This window comes from Xenopus tropicalis, chromosome 1 (assembly GCF_000004195.4).
Source record: "Xenopus tropicalis strain Nigerian chromosome 1, UCB_Xtro_10.0, whole genome shotgun sequence".
NCBI lineage: Eukaryota > Metazoa > Chordata > Amphibia > Anura > Pipidae > Xenopus > Xenopus tropicalis.
In genome coordinates this window covers 81,983,426-82,009,039 of record NC_030677.2, presented here as the reverse complement: position 1 = coordinate 82,009,039, position 25,614 = coordinate 81,983,426, and the positions used below count along the sequence as shown (strand labels likewise).

The 25,614-nt window shown below is 38.5% G+C and overlaps 1 protein-coding gene across 6 annotated transcripts in view; it reads left to right on the top strand.

Moving 5' to 3' along the window:
• ptpn13 (protein tyrosine phosphatase non-receptor type 13) overlaps nucleotides 1-25,614 on the top strand; it is a 129,931-nt gene that overhangs the window by 86,730 nt on the left and 17,587 nt on the right. For 2 of the 6 annotated variants that reach the window (XM_012955421.3, XM_012955423.3), the window contains 17 exons: nucleotides 456-563; nucleotides 2,615-2,746; nucleotides 2,924-3,372; nucleotides 4,256-4,399; nucleotides 6,636-6,729; nucleotides 7,868-7,953; nucleotides 10,300-10,453; nucleotides 12,828-13,042; nucleotides 13,497-13,595; nucleotides 14,546-14,892; nucleotides 16,249-16,408; nucleotides 17,411-17,569; nucleotides 18,225-18,396; nucleotides 19,136-19,346; nucleotides 19,784-19,854; nucleotides 20,601-20,662; nucleotides 22,553-22,708. In XM_012955421.3, the coding sequence (XP_012810875.2) occupies nucleotides 456-563; nucleotides 2,615-2,746; nucleotides 2,924-3,372; nucleotides 4,256-4,399; nucleotides 6,636-6,729; nucleotides 7,868-7,953; nucleotides 10,300-10,453; nucleotides 12,828-13,042; nucleotides 13,497-13,595; nucleotides 14,546-14,892; nucleotides 16,249-16,408; nucleotides 17,411-17,569; nucleotides 18,225-18,396; nucleotides 19,136-19,346; nucleotides 19,784-19,854; nucleotides 20,601-20,662; nucleotides 22,553-22,708 (2,819 nt within the window). The remainder of the gene's footprint in view (nucleotides 1-455; nucleotides 564-2,614; nucleotides 2,747-2,923; nucleotides 3,373-4,255; nucleotides 4,400-6,635; nucleotides 6,730-7,867; nucleotides 7,954-10,299; nucleotides 10,454-12,827; nucleotides 13,043-13,496; nucleotides 13,596-14,545; nucleotides 14,893-16,248; nucleotides 16,409-17,410; nucleotides 17,570-18,224; nucleotides 18,397-19,135; nucleotides 19,347-19,783; nucleotides 19,855-20,600; nucleotides 20,663-22,552; nucleotides 22,709-25,614) is intronic. The other 4 variants (XM_012955428.3, XM_012955427.3, XM_012955433.3 and 1 more) reach the window with 4 other exon arrangements.

Here is a 25,614-nt window from a genome sequence, read left to right as displayed (position 1 = left end):
TCTTAAAGATTTGTTTGTGTATAATTTCATTTCCAAACACTAACTTCACATTGCCTGGATATGCTTTACATTGCCAGAAAAAAATCTCCCCAGTGACCAATTTATTTGGATGTATACACTGTGATCTTCCTAGCATCTACTTGAGCCCCATAGATGGTATTGCTAGTCATGTGAGCAGCATTGTGCATTGGCTGGCATAAACAGATAGTGCCTTGGCACTTGCATTAGGGCAAATATGCTCAACGGGTTAACATTTTAGGTACTGGCTATGAACCAGGGAGATTTTCCTGGTGGTAGCTATATATGCTCATACTAATCAGTTGAGTCTTTAACAAAGAAAGTAAAGGCAACAGGGGCTTTTTTATTTCATAAAGTGATTTGTACAGTATAGAGGACTTTAGCAAACTAAATAAATATGCTGTCTTACTATTGTTTTTTTTGTTTTTTTTTCTTAGGATTTCAGATTGTTGGTGGTGATACATCTGGAAAGTTAGATCTTGGGATATTTATCAGCTCTATTACACCCGGGGGACCCGCAGATCTTGATGGTCGCTTGAAACCAGGTATGGTTGTTTCATAATTCTCAGTATATCATAACACCTGCCTTTAATATCTTTTTAACATTCAAAATAGAGGTGACTAAATAGATCTGCTAATTAGAAGTTTCTATTAAAAAGTTTGGTCTTATGGGTGGTGCAAAACTCACATGGAGCTACTTGGTAGCAGCTACTTGTCATGGCTACTAAACACCAGAAAATTCCCTGCATTAGAAAATACTGAGAATTTCCTCTGCTAAAACAGAAGAGAAATAGATTACTTGCACAAAGTAGATAGTGTGGCTTGATTTCAAAACAGGTATCCCTGAGATAATAGTGTGAAACCTTGTAATGTTAAGAAGCTCATTCCTTGGTGTCCCCGCACTTTCAGTTGCTCTACTATGTCCACTTTTACAGTTACTTTTTTTAATTGGATTGTCAACCTACAAAACTGCAGTTTAATTTATTTTTCTAAATTAATATTGGACGAATGTTTTGAGGTTACTTCTCTACCTCCTCATTCATTTATGGGATTCAGATTACCTATGTTAAAGGAGAAAAAGGTAAAAACTAAGTACTCGAGTATAAGCCGAGTTTTTGAGCACCAAAAATGTGCTGTAAAAGTCAACCTCGGCTTATACTCGTGTATATACGGTGAAGATGGAACTCGTTGCGCATCCCCATACGTTCGCTGCTCGCACCCTGCACGGACTCATGCTAGGGGGGTAGACACAGCACGGGGGGGGGGTAGAAGAAGCACGGGGGGGCGAGAAGAAGCACGGGGGGGAGAAGAAGCAGGGCGGGAGGGAGGAGAAGCACGGGGGGGGAGAAGAAGCAGGGGGGGCGAGAAGAAGCACTGGGGAGGGAGGAGAAGCACTGGGGAGGGAGAAGAAGCCCCCTAGGAACTTACGTCCACTGGGGAGGTAAGCATGATTCACTTATTCCAGCAGATTGGTATGCTGTAATACCCTGGCCATTTCAGTATCTTTTTATATGCATTTAGCTTGTACTCACTATACCTTGTCAATTATTTACAGGGTTTGCACAGTTTTATATGTGGCATATATACGTGCATCCTCGGGGGGGGGGGGGGCAAGTGAGTTGCATGCAAGGCTGCACGTAATTATTTGCATAAGGTTGCACGTTAAAAAAAATGCTTTCTGTATGTAAACAGTACACGCAGTGATAAATTGTTGCATCTAATCCAATGTGCCCTGGCGCACACAAGGGATCGCACAGTAGCTGTTAGCAGTAGCTGCTGCATTTCCCACCCTAGGCTTATACTTGAGTCAATATGTTTTTCCAGTTTTCTTGGGTAAAATTAGGTACCTCAGCTTATACTCGGATCGGCTTATACTCGAGTATATACGTTAAGCTTTATCAGAAAGGTCTATGTAAATACAGCCATAAGCACTCACAGAAAAGATGCACTGAGTCTTCTGTCAAAAGAAACACAGGATTTATTGTCTCTTTTTTGTAAACATGTTCTTAGGGTATCTGACTTACTCTCTCAGAAAAATCCTTCATTCCCAAGGCCAGAGTCTGAGCAGCTCTCCCCTCTCCTGCTCCCCGCTCCCATAAAAATTCGTAAAACTCACTCCCTCCACCCTTAGGAATGTGTGATCTGAGTTATAATGGCTAAACTGCAAATAGGAAGCTATGAACACCAAGCTAAAATGGCAGCTGCAATCAGAGAAAGTTTCTAGGGCTCTTAACTCAGGTGTGATAAAGTTTCTCCAGAATAAATATTGTGGCAGTAAAATGCCAAAATTACTTTCCTTCTCCTTTAAAGATAGATAATAAGCCATTTATCGCCCATTTGCTGCCTGTGTCTCAGGTTTACAAATAAGCAACATTTTAATACAATAGGGAAGTATAATTTGATAAACTTCATTGTCCTCCTTCCCCGGTTGTTGTGAAGAACCATTTAATGTAACGGCATAGCCTTCCTTATGCCCCAAGGGATATGCCAAATCTGTGCACACAGGGTTACTTGATATTTATAATGTACTTAATATCATGTTTACATTATTTATTTTTCAGAGAACTGTTTCATTCTGTTTTTTCATTTTGTCCAGGGGACCGTTTAATATCAATAAACAACATTAGCCTAGAAGGCGTCAGCCACCAATCCGCTTTAGATATTCTTCAAGGCTGTCCAGAAGATGTCTCCATTCTTGTGTCTCAACCAAAAGAAAAATTTATCAAAGGTAAACATTTGGTGTCTGTGAATTCCCCTGCTTTTATAATTTGTACATGAAGTTATCCTTATAAATGATCACTGAACCATTCTTATTATTGTACGTGCACAGTTATGAGGGTGGATCTGTGTTTTAGAAAATTGCTATTCACATGTATTTATATGTCTGATATCTTTTGCTCTGCAGATAGTCAATCTACTCATTCCAGTAGTCAATCACAGCGAGCATTTCCTCCTCAAGACATTGAGGCAGATTCCTCCTCAGAGGAGCAGAGTAGGTTACGAGGACACCAGAGGCTTATATCTGGCAGCTCATCTGGGATGTCAGTAGGCAAACGTGAAGGAAGTTTAAGCTCCCAAGATTCACGGACAGAAAGTGCAAGCTTATCAAATAGCCAAATTAAAAGTCCAACTAACTCTGCCAAAGAGCACATTGCAAAGCAATCAGCACATACTGCCAAGTACCCTTCACTGGACAGTACTAGGGCTGGAGACAGAAAGAGAACACAAGGGGATAGCAGCAAAGGAAAAGGAAGAAGGACGGGTTTGGCAGAACCAATAGACTCTGACAGAGGAGATTCTGACATGGATGAAGAAACCTATTCAAGCAGCCAGGAGCGAAGGACAACCAAGAAGGTTTGGTTTATTTTTCATATTTAAAATATTACATATTCAGAATCATTTGTCACAGAAGTTTGCATTCTACTTGCCTTTGTTAACTGAAAACTGGTATAAATTATGGAACTGAAAATGCCTCCCTGTTCAACAGAATAGTAGTCCTGGCCAAATAATGTACATTTACACTGTGGTGTGGTTTATTGTGTTATTTAAACTGGTATATACTCTGCCACCTACAAAATGCTGTTTGTGCTGTGGCAGAATCTAATGTAAGTGCCCCAATGAGTGGTGCAGCTTGTTATTTGGTTAAATAGATCTGCCTGCTATGCAGCCTGTCACTTATTTAAAGTGCACAGTTGGCTTAATCATTCAGAAAATGCTGACAACTTAGCTGTGACAAACTGTGATCTGAGACGCTACTGCCAAGTACCAGGTACATGGACTTCTAAATCCACCTTCGACCAAATTCACCAATATGTGTGCCAGATTGTTCTCCATGCCTTACCAAAATGGTTGAAAGGGATATGAAAAGTTGAAGCAAGATCCTGATCAACATCTTGATGATTTTTGTCCAGATATCAGTTGGGAAGGCATGTCAGAGGCCTCATACATGGCAGATAAGCTGCCAAATCGGTCTGAAGGACCCAAATTTGCTTAAATCTGCCCATGTATGGCTACATTTACTCTGTGCTCAAACTGAGCACAGGCCACAAGTGTTTTCAGCAGTTAAACTTTCACTTTTGAATAAGTGGAAAGTCTCTTTCCATGCAAAAAAAATGTATTTATTTTTTTTAAACCTCATATTCCCACTGTTGTTCATTGTGCTGTCTTGGCCAGCTTGGTACACTTCAGCACAAACCCTTGTAAACATAATGGAGCTTTTCTTGTGTTTTCTGCAAAGGAATCCACTTTTGAGAGGGCAGCACAGAAAGTGAATTGCACTAAGCTTTCTCCGACACCATTGAAACCTGGAGATGCGTTTACGGTAGTTCTGGCAAAGAAAGATGACAGCTTGGGGATAAGTGTCACGGTACTGTTTGACAAGGTTTTTAGATGTTTTCTTCTTTGTTTTTTTCTCCTTAATGCATTTGAGAGGAACCTCTCATTCACTGTGATGATATTGGTTATCTATCTTATGGAAGCAGTAATGGTTATCCAATGGAAGTAGCAATGGTGACAGCCAGATTTCAGTTGTTTAAACATAATATGCAAGTTTAAATCCACCAGCCACTGCAATTGTGTTGGACAGATTGAATTTATTTAAATGGCAGGCTGCATAGACACACGTGTGTTTCTCCACCCATACCCTGTGTGCCATGGGCTATCCAGGACACATGAATTACATTTAAAAAAGTTTATTTAAAGTTGTTTGTAATTGAAATAGTATTTGTTTGTCCCTTCTACACTATTGGTTCTGACTCTTGAAGCACTGTTGCAGAAGCCAGTTCTCAGCACCAGCAAAGACTCCCAATGCCTTGCATAATCCTTCATTGGCCTGATAATCGATTGGCTACTGAGTCAGAAACAGCAGTGTATAGAATAGAAACAGACAGACAGCCCTAAACCCAATGACAGGTTACAGGTGGATACTTGCATTGTATGGTTTTCTAACTGAAATCTGCCTGTCATTACTGCTTTTATTAGATATAAATTACTGCGTCAATAAGATAACCAATATAATTTTAGTTTTATTTTGCAAAGAAAAATAATTGAGTGGGAATATTTTTGTCACTGCCATCTGTCATAAATGTGGTGGAACAATACACCCCTGTCTGCCTGTTAATTCTCTTAAAACTTCTGAAAGTAAGGAACTAAGTTTAAAGCACACAGATCAGTGACAGGTAGCACCTGGCGCCGAGGTCTGTCACTGATCTGCTTTGTAAGTCCAGTATGCCATTAAGGCAAATGCTTAATTATTTAAAATGTAATTTTCTTTTTGATCCTTAAGCAGCACAGTGTTGCTAATGCTGATGTTTATTTACTATACATACTGTATACACTCATCTTAGATACACGGCTGGCGTTTTTATTCCAAGAAGCCTATTTTCTTAATATGGTTATATTCATAGTTAAGAACTCGTGACATTGCAAAGGCACGAGGCAGGTAAAAGAGCAGGGAAGGATAAACAGTTATAAAAATGTCCTTTGCATTCTGAATGACATGGTTTTTTCCATTAGAGCACATAAAAAAAACCTGGTCTTGGATATCAGTCGTCTCTTCGATCAGGTGCGACAAAAGATTTTGATCAGACGCCGTTGAGGGCGCCCGAACAAAAGCTGCATTAAGGGCTGAATCGTCAGATAGGTAGAAATCCCTATTGTTTCTATCTCCATATCAGGCAATTCAGCCCTGAATGTCAGTAGAGGGTACCAAATGACTTAATTGTTATGTATATGGATTCTTAAAATACATTTTTGTCTAGTAAAATTTAAAATAAGGATTACACAAATAAAGAACGCCATCTACTTTTCACACATATAGAACAAGGTGTTCTATATGTAGACATTTTGGTTAATGTATTAATATACAATATATATCAATTTCCATTTTGATGCCAGGCCTTTTAACAACAATGCAAAAAAAAAAATATATAGTATAAACATAATTACCATTAATCAACACTTATGACGTTTTATATAAATGTCTATTGCTAGCATGTCATAACCTTGTTATTCAAGTTTTGGCAAAATGTGATAGACGGGGGGATACGTTAGAAAAAGAGACATCAAAGGGAGGTGCATGAGAATTTGTTTGGACAGTGTCAGTTTTCCTGGTACTTCCACACCATCATAGAAAAATACGGCCATAGTGTATCAGAATGTAGAACAAAGGTCAGAAGACTGTACAGAAAGACTTGAAACTACTGTGTTTTAACCATGGTTTGCCAGTTTATTTATGAGTAAAGCAGGGAATTTACCCAACCAGTTTAAGTTAACATTTACTAAATCTAAAATACATTTGAATAGGGAATTCAATGAGGCAGTTCATTTACTGGCAGAAATTTCCTATTGCCCTTTGGCTTATAAAGAATGTTTTAAACTTGTGTTTCTATGCAGCTTGCATTTATGTGTTTACTAAATAAACTTTAGATCATTTCCTTATGTTCTTTCCTGAGTTGCTTTATCTACTGGCTCCTTATATTTCCCCTATAAAGTAGCCTTTAAGCATTTTAAGCTTCCTTAATGCTCTCAAGAATTTAAGGTTATTTCATATTATTAGAAATAATTAAATGATAAATGTAGGTCATTTATAATTAACAATGAATGCTTTTCTCTTTCAGGGTGGTGTAAATACAAGTGTGAAACACGGTGGAATATATGTGAAAGCTGTTATCCCAAAAGGAGCTGCTGAGTCTGATGGGAGAATCCAGAAGGGTAGGCTTCAATTTTCACATGTACCTATGAATTCTTAGCCTGTTGTGGCTCTTCAGCTGTTCTATTGTCTTTCATCTGGATTTGTACTTTTTCAGTAAAAGAAGGGGGCCCCATGATGATGATGGAAAAGGCTTTCAAGCCACCCATTTAATAGCAGGCAAACTTCAAAACTTAATGTTACTGAATACAGTCACCTTGTAAAGTCACCGCAATGTACAGGCAGAATATGCATGGAAACAACTCATGTTGTACCGTTATTTTTAAGTAAAATGGGTTGTTCACCTTTTAGTATGATGCAGAGCGTGCTATTCTGAGACAGTTTGCAATTGGTCTTCAATTTTTATTACTTTTAATTGTGTTTTTGAATTTTTTAGTTTTTTGTTCAGCGGCTCTCTAGTTTGGAAATTTAGTTGCTAGGGTCCAGTTTAACTTAGCAACCAGGCAGTAATTTGAAAGAGAGACAGGAATATAAATAGACAAGGGCCTGAATAGAGAGATAGGTAACATAAAGTAGCAATAGAAATAAAATTGTAGCCTTACAAAGAAATAGTTTTTTACTGCTGGGGTTAGTGATCCCCATTTGAAAGAGGAACAAATAAACTGCAAAAAAAATTAAAACATTTTTGTAAAGTTGTAAAAGTTGCTAAGAATAGACCATTCTATAACATAATTAAAGTTAACCTGAAAGTGAAATACCCCTAATTTGAGAGGCCTGACTAGATACAGACCTAATTTCCCCTTACCTTTCAGCTGTGTCCATCCTGGTAGGGAATCACTACAATGCATCATGGGATATAATATTCACCACAAATGCTAGGGATTAGCATTACATTGGCCATGGTTAGTTTTAAATAATGATGTGTTGTTCAAATTGGGTTCAAATTTGGGCTGATCATTGCGGGTTTGGGTTGGGTGCGGATCACACTGGGTAAGTACACTCCTCCTTTGCTCCCACTGAGGTGCACACAGAAGTTTCTGCTACTGCCAGTGGCACATTCCTTGCAGGTTGCGATCAAACTTGAGCATCACCCTAGGCAACAATGCCTGGCATTTCCCCACTGCATCATTTGATTATAATGTTAAATAGTTGTTAGAACAACATGTTTTTATAATTATAACTTTTGCCTCCTTATCAAAGGGGACCGTGTGCTTTCTGTCAATGGGACAAGTTTGGAAGGAGCTACACATAAGCAAGCTGTGGAAATGCTAAGAAATACTGGGCAGGTAAGAGTATTAATTTCTTGGTGAGGCTGGATTAATGGAATAATTACACTGAAATTATCACAGTACAGATTTTACATATTTAGTCTTATTACATTGTATGATCATGGGTATATGTGTAACAAAAAGGCAGATTAATTTATGGTGAGATCACACAAATTGTAATAGTCTAAAATGAACGGGCCAAATGATCGCTTGATTTGGCACATGTATTATCCACTGGTCATTATGGTCCCGCTTGGGTCCCTTTTGCCTAGTGATCCCCTTATATATTTATACATAGTTATCATGTCACCTCTTAAGCGCCTCTTGTCCAGTGTAAACAGACCCAACTTGGCCAGTCTTTCTTCATACCCCTTACCAGCTTATTTGCCATTTTCTGGACCCTCTCTAATTCAATAATGTCCCGTTTGAGCACTGGAGACCAAAACTGAACAGCATATTCTAGATGGGGCCTTACCAGCGCTCTGTAAAGGGGAAGAATAACCCCCTCCTCCCCTTTTAATACAGCTCAAAACCTTGTTTGCCCTTGCAGCTGCTGCCTGGCATTGCTTGCTACAGCCAAGTTTATTATCTACAATGACTCCAAGGTCCTTCTCCATTATGGATTTGCCTAGTGCAGTCCCATTAAGGGTATAAGTGGCTTGCATATTTTTACATCCCAGGTGCATGACCTTACATTTATCCACATTAAATCTCATCTGCCACTTAGCCGCCCAGTTTGCCAGTTGGTCAAGATCCTGCTGCAAGGATGCCACATCCTGGATAGAATTGACTGGTCTGCAGAGTTTTGTGTCATCTGCAAACACTAAAACATTGCTTGTAATACCCTCCCCTAAGCCATTTACGAACAAGTTAAACAAAAGTGGACCCAGTACAGAACCCTGAGGGACCCCACTGAGATCCTTACTCCAAGTAGAGAATGTACCATTAACAACCACCCTCTGTACCTGATCCTGTAGCCAGTTTTCTATCCATGTGTAAACAACTTCACTAAGACCAATAGACCTTAGTTTAGAAAGCAGTCGTTTGTGGGGAACGGTATCAAATGCTTTGGCAAAATCCAAATAGATTATATGTACTGCATGCCCACTGTCCAGCTTCTTACTTACCTCATCATAAAAAGCAATTAAATTGGTCTGACATGACTTGTCCTTCATAAAGCCATGCTGATTACTGCTCATAATGCCATTCTCCAGTACATAATTTTGTATGTGATCCCTTAACAAGCCTTCAAATAACTTGCCCACCACAGATGTCAAACTTACAGGCCTATAATTGCTAGGCTGAGATCTTACTCCCTTTTTAAATATAGGAATGACATTGCCCTTCTTCCAATCCCTAGGTACCATACCTGATGAAAGCGAGTCTGAGAATATCAGAAACAAAGGCCACTGTAATTCTGACACTAGCTCTCTCAGTACCCAAGGGTGTATTCCATCTGGCCCAGGTGCCTTGTTTACATTTATTTTGTGTAACCCTTTAAGCACCATATCCTGTGTCAACCACTGTGTAGTTGGAGCTGAGGCAACAGTGCAGCTATTGGGGGGGACTTGGCCCACTGGCTCCTCTACTGTATACACAGAAGAAAATAAAAGATCAGAAAATTAAGCACAACTGCCTTTTCTGTATCCGCTGTAACCATATTGTTACTATAACTCAATAATAATAATAATAATATAACTGTAATGTTACTATTAAACATTTTTAGCCTTGGGTTGTATTTTACTAAACATATTTAAAGGAGAAGAAAAGTAATTTTGGTATTTTACTGCCAATAGATTCGCCACATTAGTGCCACCTAGAATGCTATATTTATTTTTTGTACCTGAGTAAAGAGCCCTAGATGCTCCCTCTATTTGTTCTAGATTGCAGCTGCCATTTTAGCTTGGTCTTCGTAACTTCCTACTGCAGCTCTAGCCGTTGGTAGCTCAGATTACACATTCTGATGGGAGGGGGAAGTGAGTTTTATGAATTGTTGTGAAAGGGGGGAAGCAGGAGAGAGGAGAGAATGAATGATTTTTCTGAGAGAGGAAGTCTGATACCAAAGAACATGTGAACAAAAAAAGACAAAGAAATCCTGTGTTTCTTTTGATAGAGGACTCAGTGCAGCTTTTCTGTGAGTGCTTATGGCTGTATTTACATAGACCTTTCTGATAAAGCTTATTACTTAGTTTTTACCTTTACTTCTCCTTTAATCTTCAAAATTGTTTTGTTGACTGCTGTGCTTAGCATTCCTAGTTACTTAAGATTGCCTAGCATGGATCATCATTCAGGTAATAACATATTCACCTATGGAGAGTGGGTAGGGAAGGCACAAATGTTTAATGGGTTTATGCATTTTTGCAGGTGGTTACTCTGCAGCTAGAGAAAGGGCAACTTCCTGAAACTAAAGTTCATGCACCAGTTACACCCCAGGGCACATTGCCAACTCAACAAGATCAGGTTGCCCTGCAAGGGATGAATGGAAAGAAAACCCTGGACTACAGCTTTGTAACTGACGGTAATTGCACAGATGTTTAGGGGGTATGCCTAATGGTTTGAAATATATTACTTGGGAGAATATGCTCCCTCCATAAAGTCTTCCAGTTATTCCTGTACTGCAGTGCTGTCCAACTGGCGGCCCGCTACCCCCCTCTGTGTGGCCCCCACCTGTCTGGCTGCTTTGATGGCTTACTCTTGTGTAAGCCTTAAATGGTATCAGTACTGTGATTAACTGCCCCCCATGGTTCTCACCTCAGATTCAGGCTGTAATCAGGCTGTTTTGTTTAAATATCTAATCCCCTGTGTTGTTCACACCTTTTAATCTCTGCATTGTTCACCCCCTGCAGTGTTCACACCTCAGGCTCAGGCTGTAATCACCCCCATTGTTCCCCTGTTCACACCTCATGAGCAGTAGAAACCCACAAATAATCCCTGCACACTACAAAAAGAACATATACTGAGGTGGTACTGCAATTAAAAAGTTTTTTAATATATAGTTATTGTGCAGACTGTAGGAGCAGTGCCAGCATTGTGTCACTGTAGGCTACCTGTGTGTGCCATACACACAGGCAGCATAGGGCAAGCAGAGTATGGCACACACAGGCAGGGTAGGGAAGGCAGAGTATGGCACACACAGGCAGGGTAGGGAAGGCAGAGTATGGCACACACAGGCAGGGTAGGGCAGGCAGAGTATGGCACACACAGGCCAAGTATGGCACAAACCAGCCAAGAATGGCACACACAGTGAAAGTATGGCATGCAGGCAGGGTAGGGCAGGCAGAGTATGGCACACACAAAGGCAGGGTAGGGCAGGCAGAGTATGGCAGGGTTTTGCTGTACTACAACCATTAATATGGGTATGGTCATGTGATAACATGGGTGTGGTTTCAAGTGGGTGCGTTTTCAAAAAGGGGAGTGGTCAAACTGGCTTCCATTATCGGCCCTCCACCACGAAGGTCGGAAAAATTCCGGCCCTCGGTACAACAGAAGTTGGACAGCACTGCTGTACTGGATTGTTCGAGTAAGAAAGGCATTAAAATCTCAGTGAGTACTTTCTTTGGGCCGCTTTAGATTTACATAGGGATCATTTACTTTACCTGAACAGTTAGCATGCATACAAGGCCTACTTCTGTGTAGGAAGCTGTATAACATATTGTTGCATTTTTTTAAATGAGTTAATCCCAAATTTGTTAATACTTAGGGCAAGGACACACGGGGGAATGGTCAGCCTGCCCCTATGCTTAAAGAATCTTCTAGTTGTGCATTGATTCTGCCCGGGTACAGGCACAAACAGCCGATATCTGCCAACAAATGCGAGCTGCTTAGGCTGCTTATGCTTGCATCTGGGCGGATTCATTGCTTCCCAGGTGCAGGCACAACTAGAAGATTCTTTTTTTTTTTTTTTTTTTAAAGGTTGATTTTTATTGAGTTTTAAACAACAATAGAAAAGAAAAGGGGAAGTGGAAAGGAGGAAAGGAGAGAGGGAGAGAGGGAGAGTAGCAGTTGTAAGCGTAGGTTATTAGCCTAGCCCTAAAGCTCTGACTGAAAAATGGCTGTAGGTCTGATTAGCCACAGCAATAATTGCCAGCATTGGTTCTTTTAGTTACTTTTGCAGTGTAAAGCAGTGTTTTTCCCATTTTTCATTCAAGCCTTCCTCAAGTTTAATTTGGTTGATGGCAACAAGGTCACTGAAAACATTATTGTTTTAGTCATCCTGCTATAGTTCGGGAGATATATACAGCTTCAAAATATTATTTAAGTTAAATAACAGCCTAACTGATCTTCAGGCTGAGCTTAAAGGCTTATGTAAGACAAAATATACATTAATATTAATATACATTAACCCTCTCCCTGATTGGTCTATATGTTGAGACCAGGTTTCCCCACCCCCATACATGGCTAGACCCACAGTTTGGGAATCGCTTCCCATATCCAGAGGCCTTTTGCCACAGAAGAAAGAGAACTCATTTCAGCCAAAACAGGGTGCAGGGTAACAGAAGTGAAAATTCATGGTATCCTTAAGTTTTGTTTAAGACAAGTGGTGGTTTTGAAAAGCAGCACAGACACTCTGTGCAATAAAAAAGTAACTATTAACTAGGTATTTTTTCCCCCTTTAATGGGAATTAAAATAAAACAATTAGCAATCCAACAGTATATGGCACATACATATTGCAGTATTACAATTGTTCAGATGTATTGTACAGCATTGTGGAATATGTTGCAGCTTTATAAATACATGTTAATAATGGTATAATAATAATTATTATTAATAAGTACTGTGGAAGAAAATAGTTCACTTTTTGTATGCTGTTCATTGGAATGTATATGAGTACATCTATGTTGTACTTTATTGAATAGTAATTTTTATCACTTCTTCACATCCTTTCCTTTAGAGAATTTATTTGAAGTGAAATTAATAAAGAACAGTTCAGGCCTTGGCTTTAGTTTTTCTCGGGAAGAAAACAGTTTGTCTGGACAGACCGGCTCAAGTATTGTGCGAGTAAAGAAGCTGTTCCCCGGGCAGCCAGCTTCCGAGAGTGGCAAAATAAACATCGGAGATGTGATTTTGAAGGTGAATGGAGCCTCTCTGAAAGGCCTATCTCAACAGGTGAGCATTTGTTGTGCAGACATTGTAATTCTAGTTGGGGTCTGCTTACAGCTTTGTAAAGTCAGGTGTTACCTCATCACCTCACGCTGAGTGGGCAGTGGCACATGGGGACAATTTCTTACCTCCTTGGGTAGGGCCCAAAGCACTCAAAAACAACTCAACTTGATTGACTTACCTCATGACTACACAGCAATTTATTTTACTAACTGTAACAGCGCTTGCTTAACAATCACACAATTTGTACCAGCATAGTGTAGCAGTACAAAATATGTTTTTTTTTGGTGTTGCTGGTCCTATAGCCTTCAAAGACTTACCACACATGCAGTATATGTATTCTTGCTACCAGTCATTTTTAAATCCTGTGACTGGAAAATCTTTAAGCAGCTAGCATGTGACAGGCATTAATGCATAATCATCTCAGATATTTAGCTTTTACTCTCTGACTTACTTTTAGGAAGTTGTTTCTGTTTTGAGAGGAACTTCCCCAGAAGTTTCCTTGTTGATGTGTCGACCACCTGCTGGAGTATTACCAGAAATCAGCCCGTCAATGCTGGTAGGAAACTATGTAAAAAATTTAAACATTAATGTGATCTAACAGTCATGCATCTATAAATTAAGGTTTTTCAGTTATTCCCTAAACCTTATGAGGTATCACAAAAAATGCCAAAACAATGTTCTCTTTATGGTTTGTTTAGCACAAGCCTATTCATTGGACTTGTTAAGTAAGAAGGTATATACCCCCTTTTTGACATGAACTGCTTATGTAAGAAAGGAGCATAAACTATAAAAAAAAAAAAAAATATATATATATAGCTATATATATATATATTTATTTTAATTTTTTTTATTTTTTTTACATAGACATACATGATTTCACAGATTGAACAAAAATTATGACAGTCTATCTTGTTATCATATATCCATTTGTCAAGGCCATTAGGCTCAAAGTCAAAATGTTCCATTGTGAAGTGATGGATTCTGCTTTCCATAGTGGGTGGCACACAAAGTCTTTAGAAAACAGTGAGACAGAACAAGAAGAGGTTAGGAAAAACTATTATGATTTATTTCCAGCATGTGAAATCATTTTATGTCCATGTGAAAAAAAAATATATTTTTGGCAGCTTAGATAATGCTTTCCTACACAAGCACAACTGAATGATTTTTTTTCTTTCTTTTAATGTGATGCTGTTGAATATGTGTTCCCTTGCTCTCTGGCAGTCATTGCCAACCAGGAGCATGCAAATTGGAGGCTGATGTACTGCTCCTGCTCCTGCTTTGAGACTAATGCCAAGGAGCCATAAACTGGATCTGATGTGGTTGCAGATGGCAGCTGCCAATCATACTGCAAAACTCTGCAGTTACACAAAAGGTCTGGAGGGCCCAGGGCCTTTTAGGTGTAGGCGCTGATTCGGCTGAGTAGGGGGCAGGGGCATATTTAGGCTGTTACTTAAGTTTAAACAAATCAGTATCAAATTTTAAATTTGTCACTTTTTTTCTTTGTAGACACCGTTAAAATCCCCACCTCCATCCAACTCAGACAATGGTCAATGTAATACGAAGGGTGTGGGTAACAGTTCTGATGAGGATGAAGAGGCAAATGAAAAAAGCATGAGACGGCTGAAGAACCCCTCTAGAAGGGATAGCTACAGTGACAGCAGTGGCACAGGAGAAGAAGACATCATACCTGTAAAAGACGATCCTACATGGAACACAACCATCTACCAAACCCCCTGTAGGGCTATTGCACCAAATCACAACCAGTGTGACACACCAGGGGTCAAGGAAGAAACAATTCGCACCAGTTTCTACACCCCACAAGAGTCCCCCTGCAAACCAGAATTTGAAGACAGGTGATTAAGAAATATATTTAAAGGGGAACTCTCACTATTATTAAAGATGTGACTTAAGTAGGAATCCACTTTTTCATCACATGATTTTTTTGGATTTGGTTCAACCAGGAGCGTGGATTTGGCCGAATCCTGCCAAAAAATGCAGAATCCCAAACCGAATCCTGGATTTGGTTCTCAGTGCCGGATTTCTATACCGGGCACCCCAAGGCCACCCCCATTCTGCACCCCCTGCACGCATGCACACAAATCCGTGCATCCCTAAACTCAAGTATAATTGTAAATAGTTTGTGTACTTTGTCAGGCTAACATTTTTTCCATAACATCTCAAACATGTTGTTTGTTGTTGCTTACTCGTGTTGGAATAATTTTTATTAAACCTGGACCTGACTCGACTGATATTCCTAGTATATGGGAATGGTCAAAATCAGTGGGCCACAATACTTTTACCAATAATGATACAAAACATTAAAACACCAGGCCGAAGCCATGACAACCAGTGCCAAGTCCAAAGACAGGGAATACTAGCTTCTAAAAGGAGCTTTAAAAACCTGTAGGTACCAAGATTTGGGCTTTGTCAAACAGCAGTCAAGCAAAAACACTAGACCAACACACCCTTTTTCATATCAGGCAAAACAACATAGTCATCCCCAATGTGGCTGAAATATCCAAGAAACTAGGTATAACTTTTAACCACCACCACTTATAAAAATAAGTTCAGTGGTACCATTGTTATTGTGTGTTGGTAACTGTATTACCCTTAAGGGTTTAAAATGCGTGGAATTAGCTACCATAAGAGAAGCCACTTGGAAGAGCGGTGAAAGTAGTGTAGTTGCTTTAGACTTGATACTGTACATGATACCTTTTATTGCTTATGTAATTTTCACTTTCCCCTCCTCTGCCTGCAAAAAAATCCTCAGTAAATTAAAGGGACAAAGTTCAGCAATTAGGGCTTGTTATTAGCATACTTTTTGCCCATTGTATTAAACAAGCAATATCTGTGTTTTTTGTTTCGTGCACTAAACTGTGTAAACAGTGAAGCTGAATGTACTTTAATTTTGCTGATTCTTCAGAGCATTTTTGGGAAGTAAAGAAGTTAGCTGAACAATTTGTATAATCTTTTATTAAAAAAAATCTTTATTTGTTTTGTTGAACAACTTACTTACAACTTCCTAATTTACGGTCATTGGTGGGAAAGTTGGTAATGGTATTAACATAATGATCCTATAGTTCTTTATAGTAAAAAAAAAAAGTTTGCTTATGTTGACGGTGTGTTTAGGTATTTATTTATGTTCTCCAATTGCTGAATTCTTGCTTTTTTTAAATTATTATTTATAATAAATGTTGTGTTTTTCCCAGCAGCAATCCTCCTTCTCCCATTCCTTATGATCTTACTCCAGATAGCAGTGCAGTTATCCCAGAGATTGTACTTTCCGATGCTTTTCTCAACGAACCATTCCCAGAAGAGCGTTTGTCTATCAACAGCCTGGGGTTGAAAGACCTTGAAGAATTTGAACCTGTAAGCTGCAATTGCTTTTGTGGTTTAAACAGGCATACTTATAGAATAAGGAAAAGGGGAAAGTTTACCTACTCGGAATTTTTTATTTGTATTCCAAGAACCTAGATGCCTTGTGAGGGTGGTGTTGCTCTATAACAAAATTAGGAGGAAGAAAAGACAACCCTTTCAAGGTCGCTTCCCCATGTTAGCCAAGATTTAAGCTCTGGTGACTAATCTCCCTTAATATATTAAACAGATTAAAAAATTGTAGGAAATGTATGATGCATGATTTGCCAGAGCTGTATTAAAACTATTTGCTTTGCTAAAGCTCTGGTAAAATGCATGTCAGGCATTTTCTGAAACAGCTGATAGCAGGTACAGTATAACAGACAAGACTGGAGTAAAACATGCTCCCAGTTTAAGCAAGCTGTGGGAGCCATAGTCCTTTATGCTGTAAATGTAAAGGGGACAGTTTGCCTTCTGTCAGAGAATGATACAACCCCCAGGCCATAGTCTTAAAAGTATGTGAAACTGTTTGCTATTATTACCTTATCGTGATTTAATTAACATCATCATATATCATACCTTTATTTTTTGTATTTAGTTTTATTGGGTTTTGTTGGTGACGCAATAATTGATTATAGTATGGGTTTCTATATAGTTACAAAAATGAAACTGTTTGCTATCATTCCCTTATTGTGATTAAATTAACATCTATCTAACATATATGATACTTTTATTTTTTGTATTATTTTTTTTATAATATGGGTTTCTATATAGTTACAAAAATGAAACTGTTTGCCATCATTCCCTTATCATGATTAAATTAACATCTATCTAACATATATGATACTTTTATTTTTTGTATTTAGTTTTAAATTGTTGGTGGCACAATAATTGATTATAGTATGGGTTTCTATATATTACATAGTTACAAAAATGGCTTACACTTTATTGCTGGTATGTTTCCAGCCTATGTTATGGTTCCTTCTAGAAAACATACTAATACTATTTCTTTTATAGGAGGTAGAGCTCCACGTCACCCTGACCAAATCAGAGAAGGGGAGTCTGGGCTTTACAGTGACCAAAGCCAATGACTGCATTGGCTGCTATATCCATGACATCATTCAGGATCCTGCTAAAAGTGATGGGCGACTGCGGCCAGGAGATAGGCTTATTAAAGTGAGTTTACTTTAAGGAGATATTTTATTTCTTTCCATATGTTAACACGTTTACACACAGTTATTTATCAGTTTTTTTATTATTTATGTCAGTGTAGGTACACAAAGATTCCAAGGAAATCAGTTCTGCCAAAAATTATCCACAGAGAAGTATGAAGATGAAACCTTTAGTCCCACTAGTAATGTTTTTTGCAGTTGGAGTTTGTAGTGTTACTCCTTAAAAAACATTGGTCAGCTATGCCATAAGATGGGTTATCAGTGGAGAATTCCCCAGGTGAAACAAACAATACAGCAGCACACATTTTAACTTTAGGCATTGCATGTGTAAAACAAATCATGAGCTTCTTAGAGTGTGAAGATGAGCTCTTCTTACAGTGCAGAACTTTTATTTTTTTTCATTTTGCTTTAATTTGGTTTGGTGATATATTTTCCTTTCAGACAGGAAAATAATTCTTTTGCACCAATAAATACATTTTGTGCAAAAAGCTACTAAAAATGCCTCCTCTTTAAACAACACTTGGGATTGTTTGTTTATTGCAGTATATTTATACTGGCCAACCATTTTAAACTCAACCCTAGTAAGGCCAATTATACACTGATATTTTAAGAATTCAACCCTTTTTTATGCATGTTGACTGTTTCCCTCCGATTCACAGGTTAATGATGTTGATGTGACAAACATGAGTCATACAGAAGCAGTTAATTTACTAAGAGCTGCACCAAAGACAGTGCGTCTTGTGCTTGGCCGTGTTCTTGAGTTTCCGAAGCCCCAATTCCCTTCACATCTTTTGCCAGATATTGTATTGACTTGCCACAAAGGAAACTTGGGTATGTCTTTTGCAAATCAAGGTTCTAGATTATACATGCTTAAGAGAGACTTGGAAAATAATTAAATGCATGCTATTGCAAAGATTTGGGAAAAAACCATATAGGTAGTTTTACTTAGATATACTGCCTTTAAATTAATGTATATGTTAGTACTGAAAAATGGCTATAGTGTCTTGAATGCTCTACATAAAGAAGCATTGCCATGTTGTACCTCTGATTAGATGCCTGCATAGTTGCATTATTAGCTGCATGCATACATTTATAGTGATTTCCCTTGCCTAGTAAATCATTCAAAAGGCTATTTAACATATTGTACAAAGTTAGTGGCCATACAGGGAGAGATATTGTCTCTGCCACCGATGTAAGAGGCCAAACATTTGGCCTTCTTGACTGATATATGAAGCAGCTTGGCTTCAAAATCCCATCAGGTGAGGACCACATTCAGCCATGGTAATGGCTCTCCCTTGACTTGTGTGTACAAACATCTGCTGTGATACAGTTGTTAGTCTGGGGCCAAAGATCTGCTCATTTGTTATAATGGAAACATCTCTTCCATAGTGACACCTATGGAGCAATGTAATAACAGTTTAGTAACCCCTAGCAAATAATAAGATTTTTGCTTTCAAACATCACACAAGTAGGTACTGTCTGTTCATGGGTTGCTATGGGTTAGTACAGCTTGCTTCTGTTATTACTCTCCCACATAGACTACAGTCTTACTGACCCATTTTTTTTGCAGGTCTGCAGCTTTCAAGTGGTCCAGATAGTGTTTCTCAGAATATTTATATACAGGATATCAAGGCAGGTTCTGTAGCTGACTGTGATGGAAGCTTGAAACCTCAAGACATCCTGCAATATATAAATGGTGAAAGCACATTAGGAATGACTATAGATGAAGCAGAGCAAGCCCTGGAATCATCTTTACCCACTGTTGTGTTAAAAGCTACAAGGTATGCATTACTTATGCCTTAATTAAAAGGATAATATTTTTTCTTATATAATATTTTTTTCATTAAAGGAATTCTGCATTCCAACTGTTTTCAAATCTCAAGTAAGCTGCATTCATTGCTGAGGGGGTGATGCTGGTTGATCAGGTTGAAAAGCCCTCAGTGTGTTGCTGCTACATAGGTTCAATCTTATAGGAATTTTTATAATATAGTTTATATATTTTTACATTGGCTGCAGAATAGACCACATTTCGTAAGTGCAGTATTTGAATCATTAAATAGTTTCGTTCTTTCAAAAGAACCTAATATTTCTGTATGTTCTATATTTGTATAATTAGTAGCAATGACTAAACCAAATCCACAGAATAATTTGTATTCTGGTGTTAAATGTTGTGTTGCAGACTTCTTATGTTTATAAATTGAATTTTTCTTCTCTTTAGAGATGGGACCCCTGTTGTTCCTACAAGCAGGAAAACTATGAGCCTGAGCCCAAAGACAACAAAAATTAATGGTAAAAAATTTCTCATCTCTCATCTGACTTTTAATGTGTATGTTTCTCATACATTTAAGAAACTTAGGGGCAAATTTACTAATCCACGAACGCTCGCGAATGCTCCGAGCGTATTTTCATCGAATTTTTCGGTGCCCGCATGACTTTTTCGTACACTTACACGACTTTTTCGTATGCTTGCGCGAAAAAATCAGAAAATTTAGTGACTTTCAGATCGCCAATACGATATTATCGTGACTAATACGATTTTGCGTAAGCATTTTCGTGATATTTGCGATCTTCAGAATTTATCGTATCCAATCCAAATTTTTCCCATTCGGGATTCGAACTCTTGTTTTAATGAATTGGCCCCTTAATGTAGGGGCATGAGCATTTATACTAAATTAGAGAGAGAAAACAACATGCCACTGTATCTCACAAACCTGCTAAAAACAACTTTTCTTTTTTTTTTTTGCAAAATGGCAATGTCAAACAGGGAGTTAGGGGCAATAGCAATAAAATATTATGACCAAAATCAATTCCAGTCTGCAACAGGGTGCTAAGATAAGAAGTAGGACTGTGAAAGGAATCTAAGTCCACCAACAGAGGGATTTGTGTATTGTTCCTGCCAGTGCATCCACTTCAGACTAAGAATTCCATATGGATATATTTTCCTCTGTCATTTTACCCCACTGGATATTCCCTTTTGCAACATTATTGGCTGCTCAGAAAAATAAGAATTCAATTCAACATTTTCTTTTGTATAGGTTATCCATGTGGAGAACACATTATCTGCACACAAGCTGCTCCTGATGTATATAACCCAGAGGTAAATACTATATGCACTTCTACTACTACTTACATTTCCAGACATTTGACATTTATTTGTTACTTTCCGTGACATAAAGATGTTTTGTTGGGATGTTTGGAATTTCCTCTCTGGTGTGTATTTGTCCTGGACCAGTGGTCCCTAAACTATCCCTTCTTTTGGAGACCCAAAGCTATGACAGGAGAACAGGCCAAGTAGGGTTAGATTTGGGGAATGCTGAATGCCAAGTAGGGTTAGATTTGGGGAGACTGTCTGTTTGATCTCCTAAATACTTCTGAAACCCTAGATGCTATGGGTTGATTAAGATTAGATTGAGATGGAACTCTTTTTTTTCTGTCCTAGATATTCTAAAAACTATTATGGAATGTCTAATAAAGCAATGGTTTCATCTGTCTGTAACCTTGTAATACACTAGGGGGACCTTGAGGAAACACTGGACCACATGGGCTCTTGTACGAGGTTTGCAGCCTGCTACAATAAACAGGCCCCTATTTGAATTGGTAATTGGCCAGAAGCTAAAAGGTCAAATAAGTCACTTGTAAGCCACACTTGCATGGGCAGCAGCTTATGTGTTCAGGGATCAGGAAGAATTTTTTTCATCTCTGAGGCAAATTACAGATGGCTTCAGATCAGCCAGCAGTTAGGCAGATTTAATGCAAAAAGGTTATACTTGATGGATGAATGTCTTCTTTTTAACCTATATTATTATGTTACTATGTAATGTAAGACAGTTGGCCTGACTGTATAGAAAATGAAAAGGCACTGAATTTTGGTTATACGCTTGCATTCATTCTCTGGATTGTGTATATGCCTGTTTGCCTGGAATCAAACACCCTGCAGTAAAAGTCAACTTTTTATTTCTTGGCATAATTTACATGTACATAAATTGGATTTGTTCATGGTTCTTGTGCTTCTCTTCTTGAGATCCTGCATAAGTACAATTTGTCTGTGGCAGTCAAATACATGGAAAGTTATCCATTGTGTGACTGTGCCCCCACTATGGAGCAAGGCTGTCGGTTAAGAGAAACATTTGGTGCAGATTCATCAAAGCAAAGCAGTAACGATCATTGCTGCTTTGTTGAGAGATGATGAATTCTGATATTATGATTTCTTTTTCATGGTGGACTAATTCACACTAACATCCCATAGGGCATAATGGAGTTTGACTGCTCAGAATATTAATAAACATGTCAGTTTGCTAAACTAGCATTTTACTAACATTAGGAAAGCTGCAATAAGTAAATATGTAATTACTTGGAAACCCTCTGGATTGCCCATTTTAAATGGTTATTAAATCGAAATTTCTCTATTCCACTCAATTAAATGAATTGCTCAGGTGACATAACTCATAAATCATCCATTATATTAAGACTATGCAAATTATATTAGCTCATTAAGCAACCAATGGTTAATGTTATACAGGCTCAACCTGTCATCCTGTTGGTTCTCTACCTTCAAAAACACAACACCTGTGTATTACATGGCTGTCTGTGGTGGGAATATGATGAGGATATGGGCCTAATTTTTTAGATGAGTATTTACGAATTGTATAGCAAAGTGACTACTGCTACACATATGAGGATGTTTGTTTATAAATATTTCCATATGTTTAGTAAAGAGATACTAGACCATTATGAACAGCAGCTATGACAGTTTAACAAACACAACTATTTAAATAAATGAAAGACAGTACCAAATATTGTATATACAGTATACAGATGTATAGCTGTAAGTATGTTTTAGTTAGTATCCCATCTTGCTAAGCCAGTATTTTTAGCTAAGAAAAGTGATATCAGTTACTTTAAGAGAAAGCACAAATAATAAATAAATAAACATTTATTCTCTATATTCTATATGTAATTTGCATATTTTCTCTCTGTGCCCTTAAAGGCAGGTATAGTTCAAATTGTATTGGAAAAACCTGGCAGTGGAGAGTTGGGATTTTCCCTTATAGGAGGCGAATATGGTATATTTGTGAAGTCCATCAGTCCTGGGGGTGTAGCTGACACAGAGGGCAGCTTACAGGTTGGAGACAGATTGCTTCAGGTAATTTTATAGTTGTACATATTTTCCACACCTTTGCTCTCAACTGTTTAGGGATGTTATTTAGCAAAGGGACTTGCAGGGTTTTGCATTTGGATTAGTTTAGGGCAGGAATATAGAGCATAAGGCAGGCAGCTGTAGTTCAGTATAGCTGACGTTCAAGAAATATCATCAAGCATTTGCTAATACACACCAGGCTCCCATAAATTCTGCATATTTCAGCATCTTTTACATGATTGATCCACTACAGTAGATCTGTCAATACCTCTAAGGGATAAATAACTCAATAGACTTTTTTTTAAATATAATTAGATATGATTGTGTCTTATATGGTTGTCAGCAGTTGGAAATCACTGCACCAGACCACATCTCATCATTTAGCACAGGAATACCTCTCCGCCATTTAATCTTAGTTTTTTTTTAAGAGAGAGGGACCTGCTGAGGCTACTTTAATTTAGAACAAGGAAGGGGGTCATGTCCATGGAGATAAGTCTCCAGGGCAGTTGCCGCTACCATTAGGCCCGGGGAGTTACAAAGGAGTTATGTAAAACATATAGAAACTTGGGAAGGAAAATAATTTTAAAAATATTAATTCTGCTTGGGAGGGATAGGGGAAGGTCTTTCCATATACAGAATTTATTAGTCAATGCCTGCACCACAGGGTTTGTTTGCTTGCTTGTATCTGTCTGGATCCATATGGACCATTATGCCAAGGTATTAAAATGAAGACACGATCTGTAGTCGTTATACAGTTTGTTGTATTCGGAGGTGATTTGCCAAAACAGCATATCATCAGCATAAAGTGATATTTTTTTTAGTGGCATTTACTACCTGTAAGCCCTCTTATCTCTTCACTTGCCCTAATACAAATGACAACAGGTTCAATAGCAAGGGTGAAAAGCATTGGGGAGAGGGGACAACCTCGGCGCTTAATGCTTTTCACCTTTGAAACAGCATGGCTACATTTGTAGCTGATCCATTGGTTACAGGTTTGTGAGCAGGTGTTACAGGTTGTAGACATACATATAGTTATAACAAACAGTTGGAAAAGAAGTACAATTATAAGTATATAAATACAATTATAGGACACTTCTCATTGAGGATCACCCCATTTGCTGCATAAACCTAGGAATTGCCTTTCAGTTTGTTCTATGAGTACATAAATGGCATGTGGCTAGGCCGGCACTGGTACCTGCACCCTTGTTAGTTATATGAAAAAGCCATGATAAAATAAGAATGGGGCTTCTGTTAAAGCAATATTGTGGGTCATTCAGCAGCTACCAGCATTGAAAGTAAGTACAAACCGGATTCCAAAAAAGTTGGGACACTAAACAAATTGTGAATAAAAACTGAATGCAATGATGTGGAGGTGCCAACTTCTAATATTTTATTCAGAATAGAACATAAATCAAGGAACAAAAGTTTAAACTGAGAAAATGTACCATTTTAAGGGAAAAATATGTTGATTCAGAATTTCATGGTGTCAACAAATCCCAAAAAAGTTGGGACAAGGCCATTTTCACCACTGTGTGGCATCTCCCCTTCTTCTTACACTCAACAGACGCTTGGGGACCGAGGAGACCAGTTTCTCAAGTTTAGGAATAGGAATGCTCTCCCATTCTTGTCTAATACAGGCCTCTAACTGTTCAATCATCTTGGGCCTTCTTTGTCGCACCTTCCTCTTTATGATGCGCCAAATGTTCTCTATAGGTGAAAGATCTGGACTGCAGACTGGCCATTTCAGTACCCGGATCCTTCTCCTACGCAGCCATAATGTTGTGATTGATGCAGAATGTGGTCTGGCATTATCTTGTTGAAAAATGCAGGGTCTTCCCTGAAAGAGATGACGTCTGGATGGGAGCATATGTTGTTCTAGAACCTGAATATATTTTTCTGCATTGATGCTGTCTTTCCAGACATGCAAGCTGCCCATGCCACATGCACTCATGCAACCCCATACCATCAGAGATGCAGGCTTCTGAACTGAGTGTTGATAACAACTTGGGTTGTCCTTGTCCTCTTTGGTCCGGATGACATGGCGTCCCAGATTTCCAAAAAGAACTTCGAATCGTGAGTCTGACCACAGAACAGTCTTCCATTTTGCCACACTCCATTTTAAATGATCCCTGGCCCAGTGAAAACGCCTGAGCTTGTGGATCTTGCTTAGAAATGGCTTCTTCTTTGCACTGTAGAGTTTCAGCTGGCAACGGTGGATGGCACGGTGGATTGTGTTCACTGAAGTATTCCTGAGCCCATTCTGTGATTTCCTTTACAGTAGCATTCCTGTTTGTGGTGCAGTGTCGTTTAAGGGCCCGGAGATCACGGGCATCCAGTATGGTTTTACGGCCTTGACCCTTACGCACAGAGATTGTTCCAGATTCTCTGAATCTTCGGATGATGTTATGCACAGTTGATGATGATAGATGCAAAATCTTTGCAATTTTTCGCTGGGTAACACCTTTCTGATATTGCTCCACTATCTTTCTGCGCAACATTGTGGGAATTGGTGATCCTCTACCCATCTTGGCTTCTGAGAGACACATTCTGAGAAGCTCTTTTTATACCCAATCATGTTGCCAATTGACCTAATTAGTGTTATTTGGTCTTCCAGCTCTTCGTTATGCTCAAATTTACTTTTTCCAGCCTCTTACTGCTACTTGTCCCAACTTTTTTGGGATTTGTTGACACCATGAAATTCTGAATCAACATATTTTTCCCTTAAAATGGTACATTTTCTCAGTTTAAACTTTTGTTCCGTGATTTATGTTTTATTCTGAATAAAATATTAGAAGTTGGAACCATGGTAGAATTGATTGTCTGTGTAAAGCTTTCCCAAACCACATGGAGTGATGTTTACAGCCAGTCCATGTGAAACACATGGAATAATTGACTGGTAAAATAAAGAAAAT